The following is a 15,346-nucleotide window of genomic DNA, read 5'->3' as shown; positions in this document are numbered from 1 at the left end:
AAGTCGGAGTTAAGGTCTGCACATGAGCCAAAGCTTAGAATTTCATTGCCTTTGTTGGCTCACGTCACTTCTTTAATTAATGTCACTTTCTCTGGTTTAATATCAGAGCAAGTGACAAGAGTGCTTCTGGATGAATTGTGTTTTCTGAGGACTGTATGGCATACTCTCCCGCAGTCTGACAGAGGGACGTGCCAGTTTTACTTGGCAGTTACAATGCACCAGCTTTAGTTTTAGTAGTTTAATTTGTGGCAGTTATATGTTTTGAATACGTTGAAGTATTCACAATGGTCTCATGGAATCTGCTCCGTAGATAAAGTTTACACAGTGGAAAAGAAAAAGCAATGGCTACAAGGTGATTATGAAAAAGCTTCTCTTGGCCACAGCTGGTCTTACAGGCATTCTTGTAAATTTAAGAGCATTTAGGGGATATGATTAAAGTGATCACAAGGAATGATGCCCTTTTTTTTTTTTTTTTTGCCCAGTTCTGTAGCTGGTGTGAGACGATCATAAGGAATATGATATTTAGAACTCAATTTTATGCAAAATCCATTATTCAAGAAGTGAAGTTTATATACATGATAGACATGCAATGAAATAAATGTTAGAATAGGAAGCTTTGTTACTTATGCATTAAGTTGGTTCTAACATTTTGGTAAACTAACTTTTTATTGATATAAAATTCAGAAGAATTTCTGCATTGAGGAGAAGGGACTAAACTTTTTCCCTTGGTTTGTTAAAGATCTGTCTGTTTCAGGCTGAAGTAATCTGAAGGTTTTTTATTTAGTTTTTCCTTCATCTCCTTTATACGCTTTTGCGAAGCCTCATCAGCTCATGGTGAGAGCTGCCACCAAGGAGTTCCAAACTTTACCTGCCCTTTCTAAATTTAGGGTCCTTTACTGCAGCAGGTTGAAGATCTGGCTTTGAATGCACCTGGCTCTGCTGGAGAACAGAAATATTCATCTCCACTGAATGCATGCTGCTTAAGTGCTGGAGGCACTTGCGGGAGATTAACTCTCATTGGACACTTCATTACAATACTTTCTCTTCCCCACATGAAGTAGTAATTCTCATTCACCAAAGACAGAATTTTGCCTGACAGCCACAGGAGCTCCTGTTTGACTTTCGAAATTAATCAACCTCGGAGCTGGAGTAGAAATGGCATGTCCTTTAACCTTAAGCACAAAAAGCTCTCAACAGACTGTAGTTTTTATATCCCTGGATGGGAGTTTGGGCCCCTGATACTTAAACTTGATGCACATACTGGGTTTCTGGCATGCTTTTGCCCATACCCATCTGCTAGGCTGGCACTGTGCCCATTCAGAAGGTGTGATGCCAGTTTCAATAGGGCATAGGTGCCAATCAAAGATGGGTTTGGAGGGGCAGCATGCAGAACTCAGCAAAAGTCAGCTCTTCTGCCAGAAGATCCTCCTGTTATCATATAATGCCAATGAAGGGCCACATGCTTCATTGCCTGAGATCACATTGCATCTGTAGATGTTTCTGGCCTTCAATGGATGTCTTTCTACGGAACCTTTTTCCTCAAGTATTACTTGATTGGAGATGTTAAAGAAAAGTCTACCTGACTAAATGAAGTCCACCTCTTTAAAAGAAACAATGGAAATCTTCAACAATTTTCTTGAAATAATTGTTGAGTTTTGTGTCTTTCCTCCTAAAATACCCTTTCACATAGAAGACTGCATAGCGTACTCAGCTCACATAATGGAGTTATAAGGGACAAACTTTCTGAAGGAGCACTAACTGCAAAACTACGTAAGCAGTATAAGATCCATAAACACTTTGAATCATTGTTAAATGTGGATGGTGGACAAATTTTCATCATCCAAATAGCTAATTTCTAGTGAATTCTCCCATTTAGAGCTTTAGAGTTTAATTTTCTTTTCATTTATTTTATATTCCTGTTTCGTAAAAGAAGGACCATACTTCCTACTCTTCTTCCTTATCTAAAGAAAAAAAAAAAACCCTAAAACACTTCAGAAGCAAAAGTCTATCTTTATTTCATAAGGAAGCCAGAAGCTCCCGAAAGCTGAGAGTTTTTTTGTTGTGTGGCAATAGAGGTGAACTCATTGCATGAAGAAGACATTTCCCTAGAGCAAACAGGTTTCAAATTTTAAAACCTTGACCATTGTAAACAGTTATAAGATAGTAACAGGTGCAGTGGAAGAGACATAATATATAAATCATTGAAGAACAGAGCAGTTTGTAAATCTTCCCTTAAGGCAAAAGAGTTTGAGAGTAGAAATGTTGAAAATGAAGACCCACAATATAAAATATGTTAAAAAGAAGCTCAGACACTTACAAAAATGAAAGAGATAAGAAAAGGCTAAGTAAGCCTTAGAAGAACACTCTCTTTTTATACAAAGAATCCAAACTTTTGCAGATACTTAGATTTCTTAACTGATAAGTAAATGAACACTCTTTTAAAACTCAAAATCAATAGCCGATGGACAGCACATACAAAATTAAAATACAACTTCTAGGGACTTTAAATATTCTTGTGAAAGGTACATTAAGTTTATTACACTCACAAAATCCCAAGTGATCTCTTCCTCTGTTGAGATTATATCACCTATTACCTCTTACACCTTTATCTGAGAACTAATTTATCTTATATACTATAGTTTCTAGTACAAGTTATCCTTATTTCATATTTATTTCCTTCTTCTTTTCACCCGCACAGTATCATCTGCAAAATTTCCTAGTAACAATTGTGGTTCCTAGTAAGCACTGTGTCAGGTAAGACTAACTGCTTATCTCAAAGCCTTCTCTATAAAACACTGCCAAAATAACATTTAACACAGCAATATATAATGAAGCAATATATGTTTCAGTAACTCCACTTTGTTGCTAGCATATCATTAGGCTCTTCTGAACACTACTCTGCATACCTTAAAAATCAATCCATTCCAGCTTACTAGAAAGTACAATAAGTAAAAACCATACATGTATAAATAATCTTTTCTATTTCTTCATAAATAGAAGTCTGTTTCTTCATCAGTAAAATACGTGAGTTAAACTTTGATAATTTCTAAAACTCCTAGTCATCCTATCCTCTTCCCCCTGCCCTACCACCACCCCCCCCAAAAAAAGATTTCTTCTGTTTCTAAAGAGCAAAATTGAGCTGATCTGAGAGGATTACCCAAAAATTGCATGGCAGTCACTTGAAGTCTAAACATTTATCCATGAATAAATGATTGATCTTAATGCTTCAAGAGAGCTAATTTTAGTTATAATAACATATTATTTAGAAAAGATAATGCTATTGATTTATTGTCAATAAAGCATATATAGATTTTTTTAGATGACATCATGAGAGTTAATTTGTCTCAGTTTTTCTTGTGACTAAGAGTACATCTCTAAGATTATAGGCTGGAGTTAAGGGTAACATCTATAATTATGGAAGAGAATAAAGCAACTGGCTTGTGTGGATTAAGCAGCCCAATCTATCTCCATCTCTCAGGCAAATAACTGTTGAACATCTAGACTGTGCTTGATATTCCAAAGATGCTAAATTGTCATGGTTATGGTCAAATTCAAAAAACTAAAACTTACTTACACAGATAAATCATTTCTATTTGTACTCATATAAGAAGACTTCATGAGTACATGAAGAATTTGGCTGAAGTTTATTACCTGTAATTCTGTTTTTCTAGATTTTTGACTAATTTCTGAAACACGGTATCTTTCATATCTGAAACATAAGATACAGCTTAAATGAGAACTTTTCACTATGTCATCATGGCTACTACTGTAAATTTTAGTGGGAAAAATAGATAGTGGTTGGTAAGTAAAATGTCATTCCACTGATTCTCTTATGTTCTTAGTTTTACCACATTTAGTAGCTAAATCCATCACAGTCCATGGCAGGACAAATGGAAAAACCCTCCAGTAGATGTCTTTGTCACCAACTTAATCTCCTGCGGCACCAGACACTGAATTTAGAGTTCAACTATCACTGAGAATGGGAAATTCTAAATAAATAAATAAATTAGATTGAATTGCTTATCGAGTTCCAAGTTCTTTAAAAACCTTATCTTATTTAATCATCACTATTATTATTACCCCTATCATACAGAATAGAAACAAAGACTCATGAACAGGTGAAAGTCACTCAAGTTTGCAAAAGGCTTAGTCAGGTCAGAATTCAACCCAAATTTGCCTAACACCAAAACCCATGCTTTTATTTGTGCAATTCTCCCTTAGTTTGCTTGGTTCTATGTTAAGCCTAGCACTAAAGTAGAATTCAAACTCTTAGTTCTCTCTCCTGAAGTTTTAGAAATTTTTTTCACTTATTTGATCCCAAAATAACAGCAATTTTTTCCACCCCCTAAACCAGCTTCCATTCTCCCTTTTCCCCTCCTCTCTTTTCATATACAAAGAAGGAACTTTGTCTTGTATTTAGACTTTTCTTTTCCCTATTATTACTGTTTCTATTAATGCTACAGGCACATTATTTCTCCAAGTCAAGAGTAAATACAAAATATTTCTGCCCCTTCCCCTTTTCTTCTTGCTGACTACTGAGGCCTTGGATATTGATCTCAAAGCTCAAGGACAGTTGTACACACACAATGAGATAGACACAGCGGTTAGCTTCTTCTCAGTCTTTGGTAACAAATGCTGATGAAGTGTCTGCTGAAAGAGTATATCTGGCAAATATGATGCTTAAAAAGAATGTAGCTGGACACAAAGGAAACCTGAATTTACCTACTTCTTCATTTATATACAGGAAGTGATGAGAACCATGGTAAAATGCAAAAACATGATATAATTTCATATGGATTTGCTTAGCTTTGAAAATAAGTAAAAGCTAATTTTAATGAAGTTGTTGCTGATGGCATCTCACTGAAGAGCTGATTTTATGATTTATGAATGCCACTTTTGATAGAACAATAACAACACTCAGAACACACAGCTTTATTATATATTCTGAAGTATGGAGACTTTTCCTCAAAACAGCTAAACATTTCTTTAAAGTCCTTCCCCCAACGTGTGCACTTGCTTATATTTCCAGGATCCAGGTTCTGAAATTCAGATAGTAGGGGGTATTTCATAACATATGAAACCTTGAAAATTGTTGCAAAATAAATCTCACTGAGAAAAAAATAAGTAAAAAATATGTGCAGTACTTGGACTGAAAGAAGCAAAGATTTTTCTGTATCCAAATAGGGACAAATAAATCACATGCCTAAGCAAATAAATTCCTTTTTCACAACAGGAACCACACAAGTAGTGAGTATGTATACACATATATGTAAACATACATATATGTATATGTGTATAGACATATAATTTAACTTTAAACATGCACTTAAATTTAAATACATATTAACACATATAATACGTACATCTAAAAAAGAGAAAAGAAATAAGACCATCACAATCAATGCTTTTCTGTAGTTCTTTGAAATTACTCAAATAATTCAAACATTAGAAAACTGAAAGTATAACTGATAAGCTGTACAATCCAAGGCTATAGCTCAGCCACATCAGAAATAATTTATTCAACTCCATTTCTCTGACCTTGAATCAAGACAATGTACTAGAGATCCTTACTCTCTGCCATACGAGAGAATTCACTAATTCAGAGTCTCAACCAACACTTATTCTACAAAGAATTCTATTCTCTGTAGATCCCAAGTACTCTCAGGGTCTTTATCTGCACCATCCAACGTGGTAGCCACTACCTATATGTAGCTATTGAGCCCCTGAAATATGACTAGACACATCCTGGATTTTAAAGACTTTAACTAAAAAAGTGAAATACTTCCTTTTTTTAATATTGATAACATGTTGGAATTATAATACTTTAGATATATTGTATTTAATAATACATATTATTTAATTAAATTTCACTTGTTTCTTTTTACTTTTTTTTAATGTGGCTCCTAGAAAATTTTACTTTACATACATGGATTGTATTACATTTCTATTGAACAGTGCTGTCTATGTCAGTCAATCTAGTACTTAGAATCATAGCATTTTTCAAGCAAGTTCAAATCCTTTAAATGGGGAAGCTGTTCTTTATTTAACCCATACAATATTTTTGTGTTGGTCTTATCTTTCCAACTAGATTAGACATTCAGGTGATTAATAAGTTACTTACTGACTGAATTTCATCCATTTGTTCAAAACTACATCTTAATTTTATCAGAAGAGGAGCTTTATCCTTCATGATCCATGAAACATGTTTGTGTGAGAAGGGTGGCAGAATATGCCACCCTAAAATATGCCTCTTTGGCATAAGGATGATTTTGAACTAAAGGCACTTGAAAAACAGCAAATGTAAGGAGAGGCCTCCTCTGAACTCCCTTTATTTGCCTAAAGACAGAGCCTCCAAAAAAAAAAAAAAAAATCCACTGTTTTAAATTCCCTCCAGGAGCACTTCATTAACCAGGAAAGACTGACTCATCACAGAAGAGATGAGAAGTTGACATCACTCCCAAACTTTGTTATAAACTATCATAGCCCCCATCTACTCTTCTAAGGGCTATTAATCTTTCCTAAAAATCATTTACTGTTCCTTAAGTGGCCTGTATCCCGTCTCCCCTTCCCTTATTAAGACGGTATGTAAGCTCTCAAATCTCACCGTATTTTAGGATATTTATTCACTTTTTTTCCTGATATTACTGTGCACGTAACATTAAAAAGATTAATAAATTTGTATACCTTTTCTCCTGTTAATCTGCCTGTTGTCAGTTTATTTCATAAACCCAGGTATCAAACTTAAGAAGGTAAAGTCCTTCCTTCCCTACACTTTGAAATGTTTAATGAGGAACCCAAGATTCCTCCAATGAAGGTCTTTTACCAACTTCTTAAATTCCTACAGACACAGATATAATGAGTCAATATATTTAGAAGAACTGCTCCTTGAGGGCATATTTTTAATCACTAATATTTATCTTATTTTATTCATTAAATCTCACCTTGTAACGGATATTTCTTGATCATTAAACTACAGATACAAGGTAGCCCTGAATAATCCTTTTAAAGTCAGTGTAATTTTTAAATGTAGTGTAAAAGTATACTCAACTCAGGTTCCTTACCAGTACCAAAGAACACAAAAACTAAATGAGTATCTATTTTCTTAATTATCCCAAGATAGGGGCTTCCCTGGCAGCGCAGTGGTTAAGAATCTGCCTGCCAATGCAGGGGACACGGGTTCAAGCCCTGGTCTGGGAAGATCCCACATGCCGCAGAGGAACTAAGCCCGTGCCCCACAACTAATGAGCCTGCGCTCTAGAGCCCGCGAGCCACAACTACTGAGCCCAAGTGCCACTACTACTGAAGCCCGCGCTCCTAGAGCCCATGCTCCACAACAAGAGAAGCAACAGCAATGAGAACCCTGCACACCGCAACGAAGAGTGGCCCCCCTTCGCCACAACTAGAGAAAGCCCGCGCACAGCAACAAAGACCCAATGCAACCAAAAATAAAAAATAGTAAATAAAATAAATTAATTAAAAAAAAACCAATTATCCCAAGATGGCATGTAACTAGTACCATTCTAGATGTACAAGATGTACAATTAAGTTAATTCATTCCATGCAATAGATGCCTTGAGGTATGAAGGCCCAGTTCTCCAGTGAGGCCTAGTTAAGAAAGGACCAGAACCTTGTACTACTTAAATATTAATGATTAAGATTCACAAATGGAAAGTGTCTGTATTCATACAGTTGCATTCTCTGAGCTGTAAAAAGCAATGTTTCCAGGAAAACACTCTCAAAAAAGAACATTAACATTTTGTCTGGCAGACTGTGTAATTATGCTCTGAAAAGACTTCTAAGAGTCATTCAGAAAAACATGGACAACAAGGACTGGGGTCAGTCATGTCTTGAACGTAGACATTCTACTAAACATGATCTTCATACTACTTAGAAAAGTACGTTTATGGATTATATCTTATTTCAAAGTTTCAATTTTCAAAATATTATTAAGAAATCACAGTTATAGTCACGTATATAAGAATATTTGGTGAGGGCTTCCCTGGTGGCGCAGTGGTTGAGAATCTGCCTGCCAATGCAGGGGACACGGGTTCGAGCCCTGGTCTGGGAAGATCCCACATGCCGCGGAGCAGCTGGGCCCGTGAGCCACGATTACTGAGCCTGCGCGTCTGGAGCCTGTGCTCCGCAACAAGAGAGGCCGCGAGAGTGAGTGGCCCCCGCTTGCCACAACTAGAGAAAGCCCTCGCACAGACACGAAGACCCAACACAGCCAAAAATAAATAAATTTTAAAAAATAATAATAATCTGGGAAAAAAAAAAAAGAATATTTGGTGATTTATACTTTACCTATATATATCAAACCAAATCCTCCAGAGCCAATCATCTTGCCCAGCACCCACTGTTTTCCTTCCATATCATCCAGGACCTTGCCTTCTGGAAGTGGAACAGGAAGTCTGTATTTCTCTTTTCTTCTTGGTGGCATCACTTCTGTTGGCAGAAGGTGTGAGATAGTGATTAAAAATAAAGACAACAACAAAGAAAACTCCAGTTAAAATACATTTCTCAAAATGTCTTCCATGGGGCACTTTCCCAGGTTCCCAGAAATTAGGATTCTGAAGTCAACTGGGTTTAGGAAAGCCCACACATTTTATTCAAATTGGAGATTCACCAACATTACAATATTGAAATCTAAGAGGCACTGATGTTAAAAAACAAACAAACCTGCTGAACCTCACTTTTCCGAAATCCAGTTAGGCAGTCAAAATACCTATTAACAGTGCAGAATACACCTTAAGAAATGAGTTAACAATATCCAATTACAAAGAGAAAATAAATTTCATATATATGAAAATACTCCTTTCATTGAGAATGCTAAGTGTCAAAGATGAGAAGGTCTTCAGTCACTAGGGAAGAAAATACAGCTTTTGACTGGGAAAACATGGACGACAGCAATGTACATCATTACCAAGCCCAGCAACTGACACAGACTAGGTACTCAGTAAATATCTGTTAAATGAGCAAAGCATTGGGTTTTCATGGATGTATAACTAAGCAGAGCACTAGGCCACTGTGCAGTTTTAGGGCTGGCACACTACTCTTTCAGCTTCTTTCCGTTCCTCTATATCCTGTCCCTTCCCCACCCTCACCAAAGTGAAAACTGCCCTGTCTTAGAGAGTAATACAGTACTGCCAACCACAAAAGTATGGACTCCACAGTATAGCCATACAACTTTACCCAATTAATTATAATTGTACACAGGTTAGTGAATTTCACCAGGTTTTTGAGTTGGAAGAGAAAATTTCTTCGGGGAAAAACACACACACAGCATATAGGCCTGAAACTAACTGTGAAAGTAACTGCAATCCTCTAAGTATTTCCAAAGAATTTTTTAAAACTGGTGAGTGCTTTTGAAATGAAAGTAAAGTTTTCATTGTATACGCTATCCATCTTCGGAATGAGAAGGTTTCTGTTCCTTTTAGTAGGTTTTCCCTGCTTCACTTACTTTAATCAACGCCCTATCTTTTACTCAGCAGCAACACCACAGGTAGAGCAAAGGAACACAGCAGAAATCTTTAACAATATTCACCTGTCCTCCTCCTAACGCGAACACGAGGGAAGCCAGGAATTTAAATGAACGATGCCCAAAACAGGAAAAGTTTTAACCAGTACTTTATATATACTGACCAGTACTTTATATACTGGGGCCCAACATTTATTTGCTGATTTAAAAACCTAAAGTCTACAGAGAACAACTTTTCAGCAGGGCATAAATTCTCAATCAGTATAAAGAAGACAAACCTAGTTTGGGGGCAACTCTGTGGCATCAGAACTTGAGACCTGAAAGGTGACTGACTATACAATGCGCATTCTGGGCATGGATGCGGAGTTCAAGTTCACAGGAGGAAGCGCCAGCCTCCTCTCAAGGCCAGTCCCCGACACAGACGTCCCTGCTGCTTTGGGGTCCCCTCCCAGGGCTGCGATGAAAAGTGCTCAACACGAGTTTCCGGGGACAAACCGCTACCCAGAGTCCTGAACCCGAGCCAAGACTGGGCTTGGGGCGGCCATGGCGGAGGACCGTGAGAGCGGAGGCAGGGGCGGGGCAGCGCGGCCCACCGCCCGCCTGTCCCCGCTCGGCGGCCCAGGACACCCCCACGCCCGGCCGGCCCAAACCACCCGAAGCTCGCCGGCGTCTGGAGACTCACTTTCCGACTCAAGCTCCCTTTAGACCGACGAAAAGAGAAACCCAATCTCCTTCCCCGCCTCACTCCTCCGCCCCGCCCTCTGGGCGAACGGGAGTTGAAGGGACGCCAGGTTCACCCACTGAGTTAGAAAAAAGCCAGGACCAACCGCGAAAGCAGGGACCGCTGCCCGTCCGGGGCTGGGGCGCGGCCCGGAGGCCCCGGCGTCTCTCTCTCCGACCGCAGCTCCTCCCCGGGCTGGGGCGCCACGCGGGCCGGGCAGGCGGAGCGCGGGGCGCGGAAGTGTGGGGTCCCGACGCGACCCCCAGGACCCGGGGACGAGAGAAGGTTAACCAGGCCCTCCGCGTTCCCGCCGCCAGACCGCGCGACGCCTCCCGCCGGCCTCGTAGGGCCGGGCGGGGCTGCGGGCCTCCAATCCCGCGGGGAGGCGGGCCCGTAGCCGGCGCGGCCCGCGGAAGGGGCCAAACTAACTTCTTGCACCTGCGCCCGCGGCGCAGCGCGCTCTCGACACAGCTCGCTCTGGGCGTAGACTCCGGCCCGGGGCCCACGGAGCCTCGCCTGGGCCGCGGCCAGCGTTCTCCTTCAGGCGGCCTGTCAGCGCTCGGGGACGCAGAGACAAAGAGGCGGCGGCGGGTCTACACCATCAGATCAGTTTGGTGTGCATTTGTGTAGAAGGAATTTCAGGTCTCTTGTACCATGATCTCGGTACCTAGAGTTTCCAAGTCAACGGGCCGGTCCTTACTGAGCATTTACCCGGGCAGCCAGTCACACTGGCCAGGCCTCTAGAGCAAGAAGCCTGTTGTGAGCAGGAAGGCCTATAACACAGCGTTTAAGTTCTCAGAGGCATATTGGCTCAAGATCCATTTACTAGTTGGATAATCTTGACTAAACGTAATTACTTTACAAAACTTTCCTTTTTTTTTGGTCTGTGAAATGGAAATAACCCTAGTTATTCAGGTTAAGAAGGTTTGTTAAAGAAAAAATTATTCCGACATTTCTTAAAATGGTAAGGAAGACTATTCAAAACTCTTGAAATAGGAGAAAGAGCTGTGCTAAATTCCAAATACAGCAAAGAAAAGCGGGAATTTATAGCCGAGGACCTGGGTGGGGGTCAGTGGATGGAAAATTACTAAGAGGAAATATCAGGGGTGAGGAGAGGATTCTGGTTAGATGGTGCTAACAGAATTCTTGCTGAAGACAGGCCAAGGTGATCAGACATCACCTGGGGGGTGGTGGAGGATGAGGAACTGGATTAGATATGGGGAATGGAGAGATTCTGGCTAAACTTAGCAGGATGTTTGCTAAAATTGGACAGTATAGAGAGAACATGGAAGTCCAAAAGTCAAGGCCTATTTGAGGAAGAGTTCAGGGGAGCCTAAGTAGAGTTTGGTCAAGGAGCCTAAGTAGAGTTTGTCAGGTTATTGGTTATAAGACTATGATGATAATTAAGTGAAAGAAATAAGTAGTTTTCTAACATATAATAAGGACTCATAGTTAGCTTATAATATTTTAGGTTAGGCAAAACAAATGCTCAGAAAGCAATTCTTAAACAATACATCAACATCTTATGTGGGAAGTCAGTAATTGCTTGGGATGCAAATACTGGAAGTCAAAATCCTTCAATGACTTTGATGGAATAGGGTTTTAAGACTTCCTACATCTATCAAACTGTCACCAGATGAAAGGTGGCATGAGAAGACACTTTTTAAAAATCTCTCATGTGGATAAAAAAGCATTTTTAAAGAAACTCAATAGCCTATACATAGAATAATCATGCCCTTTAAGATAGTCACTCACTAATCTAACAACATCCATTCTTATTTCTATAAGATATATATGTAACAGATGCTGTTGTTTGCCTGTCCAAACGTTTATATGGGCATTAAATTTCCCATTCCAAATTTGTTCAGGTTTCTACCCACTCCCCAGGTTACTATCTTTGGGAAGATGCAACAACAGCACCAGGCACAACAGATTACTCTTAAGGGGTCATACATGGCTCCTCTGTTTCATACCTATATATACCTAGTATGTTAGTATCATAGCCCTTTCCCACTGCTATCATAGAATACCACAGACCAGGTGGTTTATAAACAACAGAGATGTATTCCCCACAGTCCTGAGTCTGGCCAAGTTCATGACTCAGTCACATCCCAAAGGCCCCTGCCTCCAAATACCATAACCTTGGGGATTACGTTTCAACATACAAATTTTAGGAGGACACAAACATTTAGTTCATAGCAGTTCGTAAATCCTGTTAGCTCAGCCTTCAAAATATATCCAGAGTCCATCATTTCCTACCACTCCTACTTCTATCTTTCTGGTCCAAACCACCATGTCTTTCCTGGATACTGGTAGTACCGTCCTAAAAGCTATCCTATTTCTCACCCTTCTACCCCTTCAGTCTATTCACAACAAACAGCCGCATGATCTTTTTAAAAGCTTAGATCATTCCTCTGCTCAAAACTCTTCAGTGACATTCTAATTCACTCATTGTCAGCCAGTCCTCACTATGACCTAAAACAGTGTTTTTCAACTTTGGTACTATTGACATTTGGGCCAGATAATTCCTTGTTGACAAAGGGGAGGATAGTCAAAAGTGGATTCTCCTGTGCATTATAGGTTATCTATCAACACCCTGGGCCTCTGTAGTACTAAAGGTTGTGACAACCAAAAATGTCCCCCAGACATTACCAAAATTTGTAAATTTTGCCAAAATTGCTGCTGGTTGAGAATGACTTACCTACAATGATCTACATGTTTCTGTACCTCCCCCACTTCCTGTTACTTTCTGCAACCACTGTGGCCTATTGCACTATTGCACTTTTCATTCTGTCTGGACCACTCTTCAATCTGATATCTGTATGGTCTACTTTATCGCCTTCTTCAGGTCTCCTATGCAAAAGTCAACTCCGTGAGCCCTTTCCTAACTATCCTATCTAAAATTTCAGCCTACCCACAACACTTCATAGTCCCTTTTCCTTTTTCCCTCCCAGTGCTTAATACTGTACAACAACATATTATACCAGTTACTTATTTATTTTGAAAATAGACAAATAGTATTCTTCAGTAAATTGTATGCTCCATAAAAGCAGGCAACAATTTTTACTCTTCTCATCACTACTGTACTCCTAGCCCCTAGAATGCATATAGAAAACATGCCATTTTCTTGTTAAAAGAATAAATGAATAATGGTGGTCCCATTCCCCTTTCCACTGATTGATTTAGACAGGAAGCATGTATGAACTGTAGGTAATAAGAGATGAATAAAAGTTTCCTGTACACTTCTATGAAGAGATGGTCTCTCCTGCATGTCATTCCGAATGTGATGCCTGGAATTTTTGCAGTCATCTGTGACCCCGAGTATAGAACAAAGTACAAATCTAACACACTAGAAATTGCAGAACATTAAACAAATGAGGTTAGAACACTTAGAACATCTATCTATCGTCTATCTATCACATCTATTATAGAAAGAAAGAAAGAAAGAAACAAAGAAAGAAACAAAGGAAGAGAGGAAAAAAGAAAAGAACCTCAACCCTTAATTTATACCCCAAGTTAATAAAAATTAACTTGAAATTGATCATAAACCTAAATCTAAATACAAGAGTTAAAACTATAAAACTTTTGGAAGAAAACCTGGGAGAAAGATTTTATGATCTTGGATTTGGTAAATCTTTGTAATCTTTGAATTTGTGTAATTAGAATGTACCCGGGGGGGGGGGGGGAAGCTGAAAACCTAAATGAAGAAACTGATAAATTAACTTAATAAAAATAAAAAATTTTGCTCTTCACAAAGCACTAAGATACCCAGTTTTAGTAAGTATGTGGAGTAAATGGAACTCTCTTACACTGGTAGTAGGGGTCCAAAATAGTACAGCTATCTTGGAAAACAGTTTGTCAGTTTTTTTGTAATGTTAAACATATAATTAGCATGTGACCCAGCATTCATGTTCCGAAGTATTTACCCAAGAGAAATGTAAACCTCTATCTACACAACGACTTGTATGTGAGCGTTTATAACAACTTCCTATGTAATAGTCAACAACTGGAAACAACTCAAATTCCCATCAACTAGTGAATGGGTATACAAATTGTGGTATGCAATATATCTCCTACACAATGGACAATCACTCAGCAATAAAAAGGAACAAACTATTGATATAAGCAACAACCTGGATGGATCTCAAAAACATGATGCTTTGTGAAGGAGAGAAGATGCAAAAGAGTACATACTGTATAATTCCATTGAAATTGGCAGGGCCTAGGTTGGGGGGATGGGATTGACTGCAAAGGGGCTAACGGAACTTTTTGGAATGATAGAGGTGTTTAATTTCTTGATTGTGGTAGTGATTATATGATTATACATTTGTCAAAATTCATTTAATTGTACACTTAAAATTCATGAATTTTTTTTTGTAAGTTATGCTTCAATAAAACTGACTTAAGCGAATGACTGAAGAGAAAGATAGGAAGAACCTGAGTCCTTGAGACCATTATTACTCATTCAGCTAACCTTGAAGCCACCATACCTTTCATATTCATGCATGAGGTATCAAGTACTCTTGTTGTTTAAGCCACTTAGCATTGGTTTTCATGTTTCTCATAGTCAAAATCTTCCTAACAGATAAAATAGTTTCAAGCGCTAATGAAATTAAAATGTTAATAAATTTGTACTAAATAAAAATGAGAACAGAAGTGCAGGTAAACCTGTATTGAGAAGATGAGGGGTTTTTTAAGTGTTGGGATTTAATGCAGAATTTTATAATTCCGAGCATATTGCTGTGTGTATGTTTCAAGATGAAAACTGACAGAATATAGAAATACAAATTTTGGAACTAGTGAAAGAACATCTTCTGAATGAACATGATGAGAAACAAGAAAGAAAAAAGAATCTAGGCATGAAAGCACTGAAGTATGAGTCATCAGAAGAAAAAAAATAGGAAAACAAGGTTTTCAGACAACGCTATTTTGATAGATCTCACAGACTATGAATGATTCACCACAAACACACACAAACAAAAGGACTTTCTTGGAGGGGTTCCAACTTGTAGGTATGGCATGGGTTCTGCTTTTCAAAGAACCAGGTGCTGTAGAAATGCTTACACTGGTTCAAAGAAAGAAGAAAAACCTAACCATTTAGAGAACTTGCTTTACAAGGCCAAGATCATTTCAAATCAATTAAAGTG

General features: G+C 38.7%; 1 protein-coding gene across 2 annotated transcripts in view; it reads right to left on the bottom strand.

The window, feature by feature from the left end:
* VRK2 (VRK serine/threonine kinase 2) overlaps positions 1-10,599 on the bottom strand; it is an 89,297-nt gene extending 78,698 nt beyond the window's left edge. Inside the window, exons 1-2 of one of the 2 annotated variants that reach the window (XM_061168658.1) lie at positions 10,306-10,599; positions 8,305-8,445 (exon numbers count right to left, since the gene is read on the bottom strand). In XM_061168658.1, the coding sequence (XP_061024641.1) occupies positions 8,305-8,440 (136 nt within the window). In that variant the 5' untranslated portion in view covers positions 8,441-8,445; positions 10,306-10,599. The remainder of the gene's footprint in view (positions 1-8,304; positions 8,446-10,305) is intronic. The other variant, XM_061168657.1, reaches the window with a different exon arrangement.
* Positions 10,600-15,346: the final 4,747 nt, after the last annotated feature.

The sequence above is a fragment of the Eubalaena glacialis genome, chromosome 14 (genome assembly GCF_028564815.1).
Source record: "Eubalaena glacialis isolate mEubGla1 chromosome 14, mEubGla1.1.hap2.+ XY, whole genome shotgun sequence".
NCBI classification, from domain to species: Eukaryota; Metazoa; Chordata; class Mammalia; order Artiodactyla; family Balaenidae; genus Eubalaena; species Eubalaena glacialis.
The sequence above is the reverse complement of the archived record's forward strand: the minus strand, read 5'-3'. Positions and strand labels throughout refer to the sequence as shown.